The sequence below is a fragment of the Ovis canadensis genome, chromosome 13 (genome assembly GCF_042477335.2).
Source record: "Ovis canadensis isolate MfBH-ARS-UI-01 breed Bighorn chromosome 13, ARS-UI_OviCan_v2, whole genome shotgun sequence".
Lineage (NCBI taxonomy): Eukaryota > Metazoa > Chordata > Mammalia > Artiodactyla > Bovidae > Ovis > Ovis canadensis.
The window spans coordinates 73,780,086-73,798,202 of NC_091257.1; the positions used below are offsets into that span (position 1 = coordinate 73,780,086).

The 18,117-nt window shown below is 51.5% G+C and overlaps 1 protein-coding gene across 1 annotated transcript in view; it reads right to left on the bottom strand.

Annotated features, from left to right (window-relative positions):
• Window positions 1-1,051: 1,051 nt before the first annotated feature.
• Window positions 1,052-18,117, bottom strand: part of RBM38 (RNA binding motif protein 38) — a 36,767-nt gene continuing 19,701 nt past the window's right edge. Inside the window, exon 4 of the mRNA XM_069548224.1 lies at window positions 1,052-2,913. Coding sequence (XP_069404325.1) covers window positions 2,850-2,913 — 64 coding nt within the window. The 3' untranslated portion in view covers window positions 1,052-2,849. The remainder of the gene's footprint in view (window positions 2,914-18,117) is intronic.

Consider the following 18,117-nt stretch of genomic DNA (forward strand, 5'->3'; position numbering starts at 1 on the left):
AGTGTGGTGAAATGAATTCAGCCTCCGGGGCCCAGGCAGCACCAACAAGCCAGGCAGCTCTGGTGGGGAAAGCCGGAACGTGGCTCTGTGGCGCACAGGCCAGGTCTGTTGCAGAAGCCTTCAACTCTCCAGACCTTGGTTTTAAAAGAAAAGGGGCTGGGCCAGATTTGACTTTTGAAGTGGGCCTCTTGTTTCAGGGCATGGGCTTCTGAGTCAGGAGCTCACTGAGCCTCAGTGTCCTCATCTGCAGAATGGGTCGATGGGAACCATGTCTTTCACAGTCTTTGGAGGATTCATGGAGCTGATCCGTGCTCTGGCAGGCCTGGGCCAGAGCCTGATATAGGATAGGGGCTCAGCAGATGTTCCATGTCATCAGAATGGCGACACAATCGGTAGCGCCCAGTCAAAATGAAAATGTGGGCCCCTCGTTCAAAAGTTGCTAAGAACTTCAAGACAGAGAAAGCAGAGTGTTAAGCCTGGCGTGGGGCCCCTCTGAGCCCTGTATGGCTGCCTGGGCCACAGGCCTGTGAACTGGGGCAGCTGTGGGGATGGGAGTGAGGTGAGGGTAGGGAAAGCCTCCTGACCAGGGTGGACCCCTCTCCAAGACTGTCATCAAAGGACCTCACCTGGAACGCATAAAATCAGAGTGCTGTGCGCTGTCTGAGACCCCTCACATGCAAGCTATGTAAACGGCGCACACAAAGCAGCACTGCAAGTTAACTGTCACCATAAATATGGGGGCTTCCCAGGTGGCGCAAGCAGTGCACAACCCACTGGCCAGTGCAGCAGACAGAAGACGCGGGTTCAGTCCCCGGGCCGGGAAGATCCCCTGGAGGAGGGCACGGCAGTCCACTCCAGTATCTTGCCTGGAGAATCCCCATGGACAGAGGAGCCTGGTGGGCCACAGTCCATGGGGTTGCATGGAGTCAGACATGACTGAAGCGACTTAGCATGCATGCATAAATATGTAGGGAAAAGCCTAGGCAGGAGGTTGCAGCCCCCACTCCCACTGAGGTTGGCTGTGGGTGGAACATGGGAGTCACAGCTGAACTGAGCTGTAATCTGTAACATTTTATTTCTTCAAAAGAAAACGGATTAGTGACAAATATGACAAAATCTTCACATCTCATTGTGTGTCCTGTTTAATCCTGGGGAGTTGTACTAGGAGCTTATTCTCTGTATATTTTCATTTTTAAAAAGTAGGCTGCCCTGCTTTAAAAACCTTAAAAGCATTCGATGAGGAAATAACTAGCCTTTGACTAAGGCTCCTGAGAGCAAGGTGCCTGGGAGACATACAGGTGTTAATTGAGAACCTACTACATGCCTGGCCCAAGGCTGGGGTCTCAGGCTGGAGGTGAGGGGATGTCCCTCCAGGAGTCCAGAGACCAGCACAGAAGCAGAAAGCAGGCCTGCATGTCCATCCTTTGTGGGAACTAATATGAAGTGACCCCAACCTCAGCATGGGGCTGCCACTTGGCTATTTTCACAGGAAAGCTGAATCTTGGGTATTTTTCCCCTCTTGCTGAAGGGTGCTCAGAGCCTAGATGGGGAGAGGGGGTCAGCTGGCAGGCACCGAGGGCTGCCTGTTGGGGTAATGGGGGGCACACCAAGGTGAGAACGTGGGACAGAGTCATCAACAGGCATGGTCACGGGTACAAGGGAGCCCCCGGGGCGGCCCCAACCACTGCTGAGACACTTAGATGAATGATAGGAGATGTCACCCTGAATTGTCAGCCTCCTCTGCTGGCAGGACTTGCGGTCTGCAGCCTCGGGCATGGAAGTGCCTCACTCAGCTGGAACTAGAGCCCTCCCCCGGGGCATCAGCAGCCTCTTTGTCAGTCATGGGCAGAGGACTAGACACCTAGACACCGGGCTCACCCAGCCTACGGCTTTCTCCGGAAGGGGTCTTGGCCGATGGTCCCCACCAGGCCAGGAACACAGGCAGCTCCTCTGTCCCAGGGCTGCTCTCTGGTCATTTCTGTCTCCTTGGTTTATCTGTTCTAGCTTTTTAATTTTGAAATAATTTTAGACAGAGAAAAGGTGCAAAGACAGTTCCCGCATCCCCTCCCCCCGGCTTCCTCTATGACTCTCTTTCATAGCAGTACAACAATCCAAACTGAGAAATTCAGTTTGATCCAATACCATTAACTAACTACAGACTTTATTCAGATTTTCCCCCAGTGTCCTTTCTCTGTTCCGGACCCCACATGGAATTTGCTCATCTCGTCTCCTTCTCCTGCAGCCTCGGGGATGGTCCTCACTCTTTCCTTGTCCTTCCTGATCTTGCCAGACTTGCAGAGCATCAGTCAGATGTTTTGTAGACGGTCCTTCAATTTGGGTTTCTCTCATGTCCTCTCATATTTTCAAATGAGATATAATTCCATGTTCCAGAAAATGCAACCTTGTAAAGCGTACAGTCCTGCAGCTTTTCATATACACAGTTGTGCAACCATCAAAAGGATCTAATTCCAGAATCTTCCTGTCACCCTGAAAGGAGGCCCCCCGTCACCCTGAAAGGAGGCCCTGGGCCCCCACTTCCTTTTTGTCCACCATGCATGGCACTTTCTCTTGTCCCCTCCCTCTTGCTCCATCTCCATTTCTCTGCAGGGCCCCGGTCCTGTTTTCTTTCAGTTTCTGTTTGCAGCTCTGCCTCTGAGTTGCTTTGTCTCTCAGTTTTGCTTCTATTTCTGCATCTCTCTCTCTCTCTGCCAGTCTCTCCCTGTCTCTCTCTCCATCTGACTCCCTCTGTTTTATCCTTTTTCATTCTATTTTGCTCTATGTAGCGTCTGCAGCTTTCTCTCTCTTTCATTCCAAAGGTCGTTGGTGTTCAGTCACTCAGTTGTGTCTGACTATTTGTGACCCCATGGACTGCAGCACACCAGGCTTCCTTGTCCTTCACCATCTCCTGGAGTTCTAAAGGAGACATAGGCAAAATCCAAGAAAACAAAAAGGAATGATGAGGCATCTGCAGAGCTCTGGAGACAGACAGGGTGAGGGATATGTGAGGGCACCAGCTAGACGGGGATCTCTCTGAGGAAGTGACAATGCAGAGCCCTGGAGGAGCTGCAGGGAGATGGCCAGGCAGAGGGCAGCACAAGCAAAGGCCCTGGGGCAGGGGAGAACTCCAGACTGAGCCAAGGAGAGGCAGGGAAGACAGTCAGGGGCCTCCCTGTGCCCAGGCTTGCTTAGACTCCCTCCCCAGGTCAGGCCCCCAGCTCTGGGCCCCCTGCCTGGGAGCCCCAGCCAGCCCAGGGTGAGGCCTGCGGAGAATTAAGTTACAGCTGAACCTCTGAGAACTTGCTAGGACCCCCACTGGGGGCAAGGCCACATACTCCTTCCTGGCGAACCTGAGCTAGACACAACCCCCAACTTCCATGGAAGGAATCTGCAGCAGAAGGGCACAACCCAGGCTCAAAGAGAGTCTGTGTGTTTATTTATTCCATTATTTACTCCCAAAACACCGATTAAGCACCTGCTGTATACCAGAACCACAAATGGGCCTGGGTAGTGCCCTGATCTCAAGGACTTAAGATTCTAGCCCACCCACTCCCATGCTGGGGAGAAAGGGTGAAGCTCAGATGGGAACTTATTCATCCAGTGCCTATGGGCTCTCGCTGCATGGTGGACAAACACAGACGACCCTCAAGGGGTGGCCCATGTTCACAGCACAGTTTCTGAAGCACAATGAATGGGTTCAAGTCCCAGCTCTGCCGGCTGTCAGCTAAGTGGCCTTGGGCAGGTAATTAACCTACTAACTTACAGTCTCTGAGCCTCGCTTTCCTCCTCTGTAGAGTGGGCTGCTGTGAGACCTACAGGGTAGAATGTCATATGCTGAGCCCCCTACCCCTGACGTTCAGAGAGCCCTCCTGGATCCAAATTGAGTTTATCAGTCATAATCGTTGTCCTTCTGAGCTGGTGGGGTGGGCTGGTGGGTCAGGATCCCAGGCCTGCTGGGGATGGGGAACTGGGCATCTGTCCCCAGGGATGCAGTCTAGGCAGCCGGGTGGGGTGGGAGGGTGGAGAGGGGGCAGCGAGTGCAGCAGCTGGATGGTGCCTTGTGTCCTTAAGTCACCGAGGGCAGCACCAGGAAGGCTGGCCAGGGCCAACAGCCTAACCCAGCCTCATTTGTGATGCAAATGGTTGGCCGTGGCTCTGGGCCAGGGCCCCTGAGCCTTTATTTGGAGCAGAGGAGCCTGGGGGGAAGTTGAGGGGTGGGGGAGTGGCCAGCCCCAGACAGCCTCAAGGGACCTCTCTGGGTGGGTTAGGGGTGAGTTGGGACTCCTCAACACCAGATGATGCATTCTTGGAGGCTTATGAGGGCAGAGTTGAGGGGCGGGGGTGGGGTGGGGGGAAGAGCTCTGGCTTGGCCCATGGAGTGAGCAGAAAAGCCTTGCTGGCAGGGCTCCCGTCCTGAGGAACCCAGAGATCCTCTCTGGGCTTTCTCCAGGGATCCCACAGAAATCAGGGCCTGCCTCGCATGTTACACCCTGTAACTTCCTAGCTGGCCGCCCCCACTGGATCTCCAGCTCCCTCCAGGGTCCCCTGCAAAGCTGCAGCCACACAGACCTTCTCACCTTCTTCCCTGGCTCTTGGCCACCCTGGGCTTTTTCACAACCATTCTTTCTGCCTGGAACGCCTTTCCCTTTGGCTATGCCAGTCTTTGTTCATTCTCTTGTCCTTACTCAGTACATGTAACCATATATTCTTTTTCTTAAAATCGGTACCCCCAAATTGTATAAACTTCAGTCCCTGTGAAAACTGAGTATGTCCTCAGTGGCAGGAAAATGTTCCCTGACACCATCCTTCCTGGTCCCTGAAGAAATGAGTAGGTCACATTCTCCTTTAGGTCATTCATTCATTCAACAAACATTTAATGGGAAACATTAAACATTTAGGGCTTCCCAGGTGGCGCTAGTGGTAAAGAACCCGCCTGCCAATGCAGGAGACATAAGAGATGGGGGTTCAGTCCCTGAGCTGGGAAGATCCCCTGGAGGAAGGCATGGCAACCCACTCCAGTATTCTTGCCTGGAGAATCCCATGGACAGAGGAGCCTGGTGGGCTACAGTCCATAGGGTCACAAAGAATTGGACACGACTGAAGCAACTTAGCACATACGATTAAACATTTAATGTATCAGGCACTCATATAGGCACAGGGATAGAGCAGTGAACGAGGCAAATCAGAACGCCTGCCTTTATGCACTGATAGTCCACCAGGGGTATAAGCAACAGACAGATGAATAAGTTAATAGTAAGAGATACATATGGTGATTGTAGGTTTGAGGTGTAATAAGTTCTACAAAGAAAAATGGACAGGAAAGGTAGAGGAAGCATGGTCTGGGTGGGGGCTGAATGCAGCAAGGTAAAAGGTGAGTGTGTTGATACCTGGAAGACGAGTGGTCCAGGTAAAGGGAAGAGCATGTGCAAAGGCCCTGTGGCAGAGGAATGCCTAAGAGGGCTTGGCATTTCCCAGTAGGGTTTATCAGACTGAAATTCAATAATTCATGCCAGTGATGACTTATGAATTTTCTGTCTTCCCCACTAGGATCTTGTATTTGGTAACCATTCAATAAGTAAATGGAGAAAGAATGTATTTATTTCTTTGGGAGAAGGGGTTGGTGCTGGTGGAGTTGTAACAGAGCTCCCACCTTAGGGCACTAGGTCAGCTCACAGGCCAGAGCTCTGCAGGCAGGGCGCTGGGCCTGGCAACAGTGTCTGGGGACGGGGGCACCAGGCAGCCTTTTCCTGGGATTTGGGGGGTGGGGTGGGGCAGCAGGCAGCAGGCATGGCAAGAACAAAGCAGGAAAAGAAGAATGAGAAGACCCTGAGATGATCTCCAAGCTCAGTTTAGGGCACATGCAGTCCTTTGGAGATATCCCAGAAATAACAGTGACACCGTTTCAGGGGCCAAGTTCCAACTGGGCCACTGAATTTGGGAAGTGAACTTTAAAATCATGGCCCCAGATAGTTACCTCCTCTTATGTGACCTCTGGGCAGGGTTGTGCAAGTGCTGAGAAAGAATCTGCAGGTGAAATCCTGGTGCACAGCCGGTGCGCACGGATTGGACAAGGGCAGCTGTGGCAGCAACTCTGTTCAAAGCGATTCTTCTGCCTTTGCTTGAATTAGCAGAAGGCTAGACATGACATTTGCCTCCATTGCAGGGGAATGGAGCAATAGAGCACACCTACCCCCACTCTTTGGAATATTACGTAGCCGACAATCAGGTGAGAACAAGCTCCATGTGAGATCAGTGGGCAATCTTCAAGATGTTTTGGAGAGAAAGGAGCCTGACAGAGCGAATGGCACGTGCTGATTTGGAGGGAACAGACAGAAGCTCATGATGTAGTGTGAGCTGAAGCTGAAGGCCCTGGATGCCTGGAGGGAAGAGAACCAGGTGGGAGATGGGCTGGGAGGGACTTTCCCATCCCACAACCCTCCCCTAATGCGCAGTCAATACATGAGTGAAAAACTGTTGTTGTTGTTCAGCTGCCAAGTTGTGTATGACTCTTTGCGACCCCCTGGACTGCAGCATGCCAGCATGCCAGAGACAGAGGCCTCCCTGTCTCTCACCTCTCTGAGAGTTTGCCCAAGTTCATGTCCATTGAATTGGTGATGCCACCCAGCCATCTCCTTCTCTGTCATCCCCTTCTCCTTCTGCCGTCAACCTTTCCCAGCATCAGAGTCTTTTCCAGTGAGTTGGATCTTCGTATCAGGTGGCCAAAGTATTGGAGCTTCAGCTTCAGCATCAGTCCTTCCAGTGAATATTCTGGGTTGATTTCCTTTAGGATTGACTGGTTTGATCTCCTTGTTGTCCAAGGGAATCTCAAGAGTCTTCCCCAGCCCCACAGTTCAAAAGCATCAATCCTTCAGCGCTCTGCATTCTTTATTGCAGATGGGCAATTATCCTGCATAGAAATGCCACCGCTGTTAGGAGCAGTAAGGTGACTGCTGACAGCTGGAGGCGGGAGAAACTACTAGCTGGGGGCAGAGGGGGTGGGGTGATGGGCACACCCTTCAGGGACCTGTCTGTTCCCCTTTCTCACAAAGCCAACCACCCGAGAAACAATAGGGCTTCCCCTCCTCTTCGGAGAGAAAGGGTAGGGGAAGACAGCCTGCAGGGCTAGAGGTGGCAGGTGGAAACCTCAATGAGGTGCCAAATGCTATTCTGAGAGGCCAGGCAGGAAGCAGGGGCGGAAGTCGTGCCGGGGATGTTACTGCAAGTGTGTTTGTGCTGGGGGAGGGGTACCCCGGGGAGGGGAGGGAGATGCCAGAGGGTGCTCCCAGTCAGGCCTCAGGCTCCCAACCCTCCAGGAAGCTGCTAGTCCAAAGCCAAGCCAGCTTCTGTTTTGCAGGAAGTAGGGGTAGGTTAATGCATTCATCCCCCTCCATTTTCCTATCTACTCTGCCAACCTCAACCGCCTCCCAGATCACACTCACCCTCCTGACCTGCCACAGTTCTTCACCCTGGCTGGGTGCATCCGACCTCAGGTTGTTCTCACAGGCTGTGAGTCCCTTGCCTCCTTCCATGACTTTTCTCCAGTGGCTTTGCTCCACCCTCCTCTCACCTGGGCCCTCCTGTTTCTTCTCCAGCACCTCACCTTGCTTCCTTCATAAAATTGTAACCCAATGATTTGTTTTTTTTTTTTTTTAATTATGCTCCTGTCGGGGCAGTAGCCACACCCACCTGTTTTTACTGCTGCAGGGAGAAGGTTGGGCATTTGTAGAAGGAACAAAAGGAGACTCTTTGGGGCCTTGGGGGAAAATGAGGCTCATCAAAGAGAGAGCCTGAATCTAACCGAGGTGGGGAATTTCAGAGCAAACAATTAGACTGCCCTTCAAGATAAAGGAGGTTGACTTTGTGATAGGCTTGGCTAAGGTTAGGGACCAGCAGGAAGGAGACACATTTTCTTTCCTTTGCAGTAACCCAGAGGGTAGGAGCCAAGGGCTATGGATTCTGAACATGAAACCAACATAGGCTGAGAAATAGAGAAAGTTGGATCCCTATAATAGTACTTGAACTGATGGATCCAGCCATTCCTGAAGCCAGAAATTCAGTTGCATTAGTCAATCATGTCCAACTGGTGGCTCAGACGGTAAAACGTCTGCCTACAATGCAGGATACCCGGGTGCAATCCCTATCCCATGGACGGAGAAGCTCGGTGCAGGCTACTGTCCATGGGGTTGCAAAGAGTTGGGCACAACTGAGCGAATTCAGGTCACTTCATTTCATTTCAATCATTCTCCAGAAGATGGATAAATCAATCAAGATCCTTTCCTTTGCAAATGATAGAAAACCCAAGTCAGATTTCTTGGGTGGGTAGAATAATGCTCCTCCCTCCTAGACAGTGTGTCCTGATCCTGGGAACCTGTGACTATATGAAGTTTGTATATATTTGGTTACATGGCAAAAGGGACTTTGCAGATGTGATTAAGGTTATGGATCTTCAAAGAGGGAGAGTATCCTAGATTATCCAGGTGGGTTCAGTCTAACACGAGTCATTAAAAGCAGAGAGCTTTGTCCAGCAGGAGGCAGAGAGGGGCAGCAGAAGAGGAAGTTGAAGAGATCTGAACACCAAAGGGACTTGATCCATGGTTGCACTGTTGCCAAAGGGAGCCACGTGGGAAACAAGAGAAGGAATGTGGGCAGCCTCTAACAAAAACCCCGCCCCCACTGTCTGCCAGCAGGAAGTGCGGACCACAGTCCCACAGACACAAGGAACTGAGTTTAGCTAGCTATCTGAATGAGGCTGGAAGAGGATTCTTCCCAGACCCTCCCATTAGGATCAGCTCTGCAGACACCTTGACTTCGTCATCCTAAGCTGAGGACCTGTCTGGATCATGCTGTATCTGGAGCTCTGAACCACAAAAAGTAGGACATAACTATCTGTTAAGCGTTGTTTTAAGCCACTAAGTTTGTGACGACTTGATAGAAAACTAACCCCCTGGTTTAATGGAAAAAGAGAATTGACAGGCTTTCTCACCCTGACTTCAGGAATGACTGGATCCAGCAGTTTAAATACCGTCCTCAAGATTCAATGTCTCTCCTTCCTCCTATGCTGGTTCATGCTACATGGGTCACCCTGGCAGCTCCAAAGCTCCCACCCCCAGGTTAAATCCACAGGAAAGGAGCCCTGCCCAGCTCTCCCATTGTAATTCTCACCATCTCTCATTGCCCACGAGCAGACCACGTGCCCACTCCTGAGTTAGTCTCTAAGGCTAGTGGCATGCAATGTTCTTTTTGGCCAGGTCTGGGTCACATACCCACCCTAAGAGGGGCAGGGCTGGAATCTGGAGCCACAGAGACTGAAAGACAGATGTGGGGAAGGGCTGGCTCCCCAAGGGGGAAATCTGGGCATGGGAGGGGGTAAATGGCCACAGTGAAGCCCCTGCACAACAGGGCAGCAGGAGTCAGTGCACAGAGAATCTGCTGTGTTTCACTTTCTGGAGGAAAGTGCACCAGGCACCGTGCAGGGTGGCCTGGGCAGAGGAGCTACGCGCCGGCCCAGTGAACGTGACTCAGAACCTCCAGATGACTCCTGCCCCGGGGGTGCCGTTTCCAAACTCTCAGGCTAGCCAGCAGGGAAGCCTTGCGTTCCTCAGAAGCATGCTCGACTGGGACACAGAGTAAATAAGCTGATATTTATACCCCAGCCCCACAGGGTGGCCACTTGGCTTTGAGGCAAATATGGTCAAAACTGAATTGTGCGGCCCTGGGAGGAGACGAGGCAGTCCCAGGGGGAGCCCGCGGGAGGCAGCCACATACCACACTCCCACGGGCAATCCCTGCTCCTTCCCCAAAGACTCGGTCAGGAGGGAGGGGTCTGGCCCTCGCTCCTGCACATCCCATTTTCCCTGCACCCAGACTAGGAGGCCCCTCCTCTCCTAGGATCTGGACCCCTGCTGGCCCTTCCCAGGTCAGATCCCGGCTGGATCTGCAGCCCACATCCAGGGTACCCATGCCCCCATCCATCCTATCCTAAAGATGGCCTCTGCCTCCGATGGCCTCTCTTTGACTCGGAAGGTCACTTAAATTATTTAGAATTCATATGTCCAGCAAGTATTATAAGCCCCTTCTATGTGCCTGGCACTGGGTGCTGGGGCTGGGTACCATGAAGGCTCTGGCCTGCTACTGCCCCTCCCAGCTTATAGTACAGGATGGGAGACATATTAAGTGAGCAAACAAAGTGTACTGAGAAGTACAAACGCTGACAAGTGCTCCCGAGGAGGCAGGCAAGCAAAGTGCAGAGTGAGGGAAGGTGGCAGGAGCTGGCCAAGGATAGTCTCTGCAGGAACGGCACTCCAGGTAGTGCAAACAGCTTGTGCAAAGGCCCTGTGACCACCTGATAATTTCTTCCCCAGCTCCCGCTGATTCTGTAATGATCTTAGTTAATGGTTTCCCTGTTTTTTGTTCATCTCTCCCAGGAAACTGAAAGCCCTAGGACGACCGGGATCTTTCTGCTTTGTTCCGGGCTGTCTCCACAGGGCCTAGAACCGAGTCTGCACACAGTAGGTGCTAATACATGTTAGCAGAGTTCACTGAATGCAGTGGGCTGCGTGCTATGAAGGTGAGTGGACAAGCACATTTAAAAATAGTGAATGAGGCATCAATTAAAGGTGTTCCCAGGTGGCTCAGTGGTAAAGAATTCGCCTGCCAAGCAAGAAACATGTGTTCAATCCCTGGACCAGGAATATCCTCTGGAATAGGAAATGGCAACCCACTCCAGTTATCACTGCAGATGGTGACTGCAGTCACGAAATGAAAAGATGCTCGCTCCCTGGAAGAAAAGCTGTGACAAACCTAGACAACATATTAAAAAGCAGAGACATCACTTGGCCAACAAAATGTCTGTTTAGTCAAAACTGTGGTTTTTCCATTCGTTATATACGGATGTGAGAGTTGCACCATAAAGAAGGCTGAATGCCGAAGAACTGATGCTTTCAAACTGTGGTGCTGAAGAAGACTCTTGAGAGTTCCTTAAATAGCAAGAAGATGAAACCAGTCAATCCTAAAGGAAATCAACCTTGAATATTCACTGGAAGAACCGATGCTGAAGCTGAAGCCCCAATACTTTGGCCACCTGATGTGAAGAGCCGACCCACTGGGAAAGACTCTGATGCTGGGAAAGACTGAGGGCATAAGGAGAAGGGGATGACAGGGGATGAAATGGTTGAATGGCTTCACCAACTCATGGACATGAGTTTGAGCAAACTCCGGGAGATGGTGAGGGACAGGGAAGCCTGGAGTTCTGCAGTCCATGGGATCACAAAGAGTTGGACACGGCTGAGCACACAAGCTGTTAGTCATGGCTATGTCACTGCCTCGTTGCTGAGAAATCTGGAGCAACAAGCACAAATATTATCTGGAATTGGAGGGGCTCTCCTTTTGCACTTTTCAGAAGTCTGTAACCTTCCAGTGTTTTACTCTGAGGTTGTATTTCTTTCTACTCTTTTTGTTTTTTTTTTTATAATCACAGAAGCAATACACCTCTGCAGCATCACATTCAAACAGAAATATGTATGGAGTAAAAAGTAAAATCTGTATTCACCAGAGAGCACTCCTCAAACCATGAATTCCACGAATGCCCCTTTCATTGGAGCCCCCCACCCCATGGGTTACACATGATGCCCCCACGTCCACCACAGACTATAGTGATGGAGGCCCAGGGCCAGACGGGTGTGGGTGAAGGCCTTGGAGAGGTCTGGGTCCTCTCCCCATCTTGGCTAAGCCCAGAGCTTCCCCTCCCCTTGTGACCTGGAGATGCAGCCCAGCGCAGGGACTGAGCACATGGTCGCAGCCTCTACCTCCACAGTTCTAGCCAAGCAGACACTGGGGAACAAATATCAGGAAGGTTGGGAACCCATCACACGCGTCGTCCAAAACAGATGTGATACTCAGCGATAAATAAGTGTGAGAAGGGTCCAGAGCTCTGCTTTTTTCCCATGGTGACTTCCGTCGCTCTTTTGGAATACTCTTTCATCGTCTTTTCTCATTTTTTCAGAGCCACTGCTTTGCTGGTTTGGTAAGACCTGTCTGGTGAGGTGGGCCTGGTATGTGGCAGGCCACCCCCTGGCCCCCCAGCCCCTGCAACCACCAAGTTCCTATCGCTATGGTTTGCCTGTTCTGGACATGTCATATGAATGGAATCACGAGACGTGGTCTTTGGTGACTGGTTTCTGCCAGCTGCCATCCTGTCGTCAAGGTTCACCTGTGTGAGCACATATCCGAATTTCATGTGTAGAAAACAAACATGTGATTCCCAAACGGGGAAAAGCAGGGAGGGATTAACTGGGAGGCTCGGATTTACATATACACACTACTATATATCAAGTAGATAACTAGTGAAGACCTACTATGTAGCACAGGGACCGCTACTCAGTGCTCTGTAATGACCTATATGGGAATAGAATCTAAAAAAAGAGGGGACATATGTGTAATTGATTCACTTTGCTGTACAGCAGAAACTAACATAACACTGTAAATCAACTATACTCCAATAAAAATTTTAAAAAGGCAATTTCATTCCCTTTTATGGAAAATAATATTCTATGTATAGGATACTATATTTTGTTTATCTGTTTTTCAATGGTGGACAGTGAGTGCATCTCCACTTTGGGGCTATTGTGAATAGGCCTGCTAGAATGTTCATGGACAAGGTTTTGCACACATATATGTTTTTTATTTGTCTTGGTATATACCCAGGCGTGCAATTTATGGGTTGTATGGTTATTGGTGCTGCTGCTGCTATTTAGTCACTAAGTCATGTCCACTCTTTGCGACCCCATAGACTGTAGCCTGGCCTGCTCCTCTGTCCATGGGATTTTCCAGTTTCCCAGGCAAGAATACTGGAGTGGGTTGCCATTTCCTTCTCCAGGAGATCTTCCTGACCCAGGGATTGAACTTGGGTCTCCTGCTTAGCAGGCAGATTCTTTACCACTGAGCCACCTGGGAAGCCCCATGGTAACTCTACATTTAATCATTTGAAAACTGCTGGACAATCTTCTGTTCATATTCCTGCCAGCAGGATGAAAGTGAAAGTCCCTCAGTGGTGTCTGACTCTTTGCGACCCCATGGGCTATACAGTACATGGAATTCTCCAGGCCAAAAATACTGGAGTGGGTAGCTGTTCCCTTCTTCAGGGGATCTTCCCAATCCAGGGATCGTACCCAGGTCTACCTATATTATAGGCAGATTCTTTACCAGCTGAGCCACAAGAGAAGCCCAGAGAGTTTCATTTCCTCCCACACCACCAACACGGGTTCTTGCCTGACTTTTCCTTCCAGCAACCATAGGGGCTGTGAAGTGGCATCTCACTTTTTTGTTTTGATTCCATTTAGTGTTATTGTTTTTAAACAGTCTAAATTGTAATAAAAACCCCAGGCTATATTCACAGAGAGTCTCAGAGCCACATAAAGGAAGTGGATGGGGGGCTCCCCTGCTCTCACCAGCTATCCTCCAAGGGGATTCACAAAAAATATTTTCTAAACTGAACCATCAAAACCCTAAAAAGGAGACAAATTTGAATTCTTCCTCCAACTACAAGAGGACAGAGTTTTTCTGGACCTCTGAAGAAACGAGAGAGGATAAACAGGTAAAATGGACAGGTGGAAACATACAAGACATTAAATAGAACTAAACACGGCGGTTCTTAGGCCAGGCTTCACTTTAAAACCATCGCGATGCTCTTTAAATAATACCCATGCCCAGACCCTTCTCTCAGAGACCAAGCTTCAGCTGGTCCCAGTGGGGCCCATGCAGTGTGGTTTGGGGAAGTTCCCTGGAGCCAGGCTGTGGGTGCCACCAGGAACCTATTCTCTGCAGATTGTTTGTGCCTTTTGGGGGTTATATCTGTCTAGTTAAAGCCAGAGAGCAAGGGGTACTATCAGTATTGGCAGTGGTCCAGCGAAATCCCGAGATCCTCAGAATGGAAGGGGAGAAAATGCTGGGGAACCAGGGACTAACCTGTTTTCCTTGGACCAAGGACAACAGCGCTGACTGTTCTAAAGGGCTGGCACTCCTCAAGCTCCTCCCTCAAACCTGGCCCTCACTGCTTTTTCCACAATTATCCCAGGACGCACAGATGAGGAAACCAAGGATCAGAGAGGGTGAGTGACTCACCCAAGGTCACACGGCTTGTAAAGAAAGAAACTCAAATTCAGACTCATGTCTGTCTAATTCCAAACCCTTGCACTGGACCCTTGCACTGACTTCACTGGAGTGGGGATGGGGGCTGGCGGTCTATCTAACCTACCATTCATCCTTCCAGCATCCCTCCATCCATCAGTCCTCCCTTCCCTCTCTCTCTTCCATGCTTTCTTCCCTTCATTCATCCCTCCCTCCCTCCCTCCATCCATCAATGCTCAACTGCATGAACGTCCTCCACTTAGACACTGATGTGGATAAAATGGACGTGTATCTGATGTGGCCCCTGCCTTTCTCCCCAGTTGACTCCCTCCCATGGCTCCTAGCTGGCAAACACCACCAGAGCTTAGTGAGAAGCACAGTCAGCACTGGGGGGGACTGTGGCGAAGGAAGGGGAGGAGCGAGTGTTCTGTCGTTGCTCTGTTGGCCTGTGGGCCAGAGAAGCTTCTCTCCAAGTCACAAAGGTACCTCTACCTCATGGCTCTTCGAGGCTGCACCGAATTACACATCACCATTCCTTCCAGTGGAGAAGCCAGCAGCAGGTTGAGGGGGTGACTTTGGCATCAGACCCGCTGAGGTTTGGACCCCAGCTCTGCCAGCTTCCTAATTACTTTGAACCTCAGTTTCTGCATCTGTAAAATGGGGACAATGTACATGCATGCTGCATGGGGTTTGTGAGCTGACACAGCCAAGCAGTCAGCACAGTGCCTGGCAGAAGCTAGGTGCTCAGTAAGTACGAGATTCTGTCTGGCCTGCCCCACGAGGAGGAACACGGCAGCCTCACTCGCCCCTGCCTTCCATCCCCTGAGACCTTGGAGGCTCCTATTTAAACCTCAGCTCCAGGCTCAGGATCGTGGCCTTTTTTGCAAGTCCCTCCCTCATCCTCCACTCATGGGAGCCAAGCAGACTCTTCACCTGGGTCAGGTGAGCTCATGCAGACCAACCAGGCCAAGACTGGATCTGCAGCAAACGGGGGCAGGCGTCCTGGATGTGCTGAAGGCTGGTAAGCTGGGATGGTGTGAGGCCTTGGGTCAGGCAGGAGCAGGATGCCAGGAGAACACAGCCCAAAGGACCCAGTCAGCGCCAAGGAGGAAGAAGGAGGATACAAGAGGCAGCCTGGACCCATTCCTACCTAAGGATGCTCTGAGGCCACACTCAGGCTCTTGTTCTGGGTGATGGCAACACAAGATAGCTGCTCCGAAAGGGAAGAAAAGTCAGAGTGAACAAAGATGGGGGTGGGGTGGAGAAGCAGTTTCGACAAGGAGGTCTAGGAAGGCATCTTTCGGGTGGGGAACAGGGGTGACATCTGAGCTGAGACTGGTGACTTTTGAACTAAGGCTGAGGAACAGAATACCTAGGGGGAGAGTGGCTTGTGAGAAAGGCATCTGCGAGGTGGTAGGGCCAGTTCAGCCAGGCACAGAACTGAGATTTTATTCCAGGGCAATGGGGGAGCCACAGAGGCTTCTATGCCAGGGAACAGCATGTTCTGTGTTACCTTTTTAGAAGATTGAGTGGGTCACCCTAGATAAGAGGTGGGAGGAGGCAAGGACAGCTGGGACCCCACCCAGCTCTGGCTCATCAGAGACACCCAGAAGACCAATATAAGCAAGCCAATGGGCACTGAAATGACCCCACCCTGGTAGTATTTGGAGTATGTGCACAGAAATGTAACATCAACCAGATGCCAAACTTCCGTCTCCAATTTTTCTTGCTCAGTTGCAAATCGTACAGAATTGTGTTAAGAAAAAAGTAAAATTTCCCTGTAGTCCTGGTATTATTAACATCCCTGGTGGTTCAGATGGTGAAGAATCTGCCTGCAATTCAAGTGACCCAGGTTCAATCCCTGGGTTGGGAAGATCCCCTGGAGAAAGGAATGGATACCCACTCAGGTATTTTTGCCTGGAGAATTCCATGGACAGAGGAGCTTGGCAGGCTACAGTCCATGGGGTCGCAAACAGTCGGACATGCCTGAGTGACTGTAACACTTTCACGCTAGTTCCTTCCTCTTGTTTATTACATATATATGGAAATTATTTGAATAAATTCCCTTTATTTTGGAATTTTCCCCCAACCTTGCTAACGTTATCATTTAGAAATAAAAGACCTTCATTTTTAATTCATCTACAAGTGTCTCCATCATGGGGCCCAGGGGAGCCAGCAGGAGGCACCTTGAACTCTCGAGGTGTCTCTAACGTAGCCAGCTTAGTCGGCTGGTGTTCGGGGCTTGGGGTGGGGGATGAAGTTGCCCCATCCTTGATCTCCAGGCTGCCTTGTACACAAGGCTTGAGGTGAGCAGACGGTGGAGCAGGGCTGATAAGCGCAGCCGGACACTTATCGGCCCCAGCAGGAGGCCCAGGTGGTATCTGGAGGGCCAGGTGCCCACCCCACGCCGTGGCCCATGCCCCGTGCAGACACCCAGCCCTAGGGCACACTGGGCAGCTGCCCTGTATTTGGACAGCCCCCAATCCGAGGGGGCTCCGGGTTCGGTGTTTACATCTTGGGGACAAGCACAAGTGTGACTCAGCTCTCTAGGCAGGGACCAGCGGGGTAGAGAGTGAGGAAGGAGAGAATGGGGCAGGGGTGGGGGAGGCCAGCGCCCAGCCCTTGGGGCAGGGTGGTGTGTGTCCTCCAGATTCTGGATTCTCGTATCCAAATCCTGGCAGCCACACCAGCTCTCTAGCCACGGGCAGGCAGCTGACTCTCCCAGCCTTGGTTTTCCTGCCTGTGAGCTGGGCACAGTCAACCACCTGTGGGTTGCCAAAAGGATTCAGGGAGAGAATAGGTATAGACTATGGAAAGCCATCAGAAGTGTTCAGTGACAGTCGGTTGTCATGACACTGGGGACAGCCCTAAGTTCAGTGATGGTCAGCTGTCATGACCCTGGGGACAGCCTTAAGTTCAGTGATGGTCAGTTGTCATGACCCTGGGGACAGCCTTAAGTTCAGTGATGGTCGGTTGTCATGACCCTGGGGACAGCCTTAAGTTCAGTGATGGTCAGTTGTCATGACCCTGGGGACAGCCTTAAGTTCAGTGATGGTCAGTTGTCATGACCCTGGGGACAGCCTTAAGTTCAGTGATGGTCGGTTGTCATGACCCTGGGGAGAGCCTTAAGTTCCAGAGCTGAGGGTAATGCGGGGGAGGGTGTGCCTCATTTGATGGAAACATGGGGTCTTTCATCCACAGGCGGGACCCCTAGAGGCAGTGGGCGGCTTTCACAGGAATTGGGGTGGTTTTCTCACCTCCACCCTCCACTGCTTGCTCAGCTTTCCCACGGGCATGGGGCTGAGGCTTCAGGAGCTGGGCGTCTGCCCCACAGTACTGAGCACTTTACCTAAGTCACCCTCTTTCATCCTAGTGGTGGTCTGGGGAGAGGACCGTGGTGATCACACTGTGTGCAGGTGATCATGACCCAGTTACTGCCTAGGGACAGGCAGTGACGAGGAGAGCCAGAGCCAGAGGTTACTGTGCACTGCAACATGTTGGCCTAGTGGGGTCTGCCTGCCTGGAGGAGGCTTGTGGGCAGGGTGGTGGGGGAGCCCTGGCCAAGACATTCCACCTCGAGCTCCCGGGGGGCCACAGAGCCAGAGGCCAACATCACATACAAACCCAAGCCTGGACCAACCATGTAGCCCTGCTGAGTCACAGTCTTCTCCTCTGTAAAATGGGACTATTAACCCACACCTTGTGGGAGGGTTCTGACCAGGAGGAATAGAGCCAGCACACGGGCGAACATCACGTGGTCTACCCAGGGCAGCGCCCCACTCAAGGACCCTAAATGTGAAAGCACCTTGGGCCGCAAGTCCTACACAAGGTTCAGATGCCCCATGATGACTGCTCACCATACCTGAGCAACACGATGAGGCAGAAACTTCAGCTGCCATCTCAGAACTGCCCCTGGGGAGCCGGGTGACCCTGGGCAAGTTCTGTGCACACTCTCCGATGACAGCCCCAGCTCACCTGGCTGGTGTGAAGGTCGGG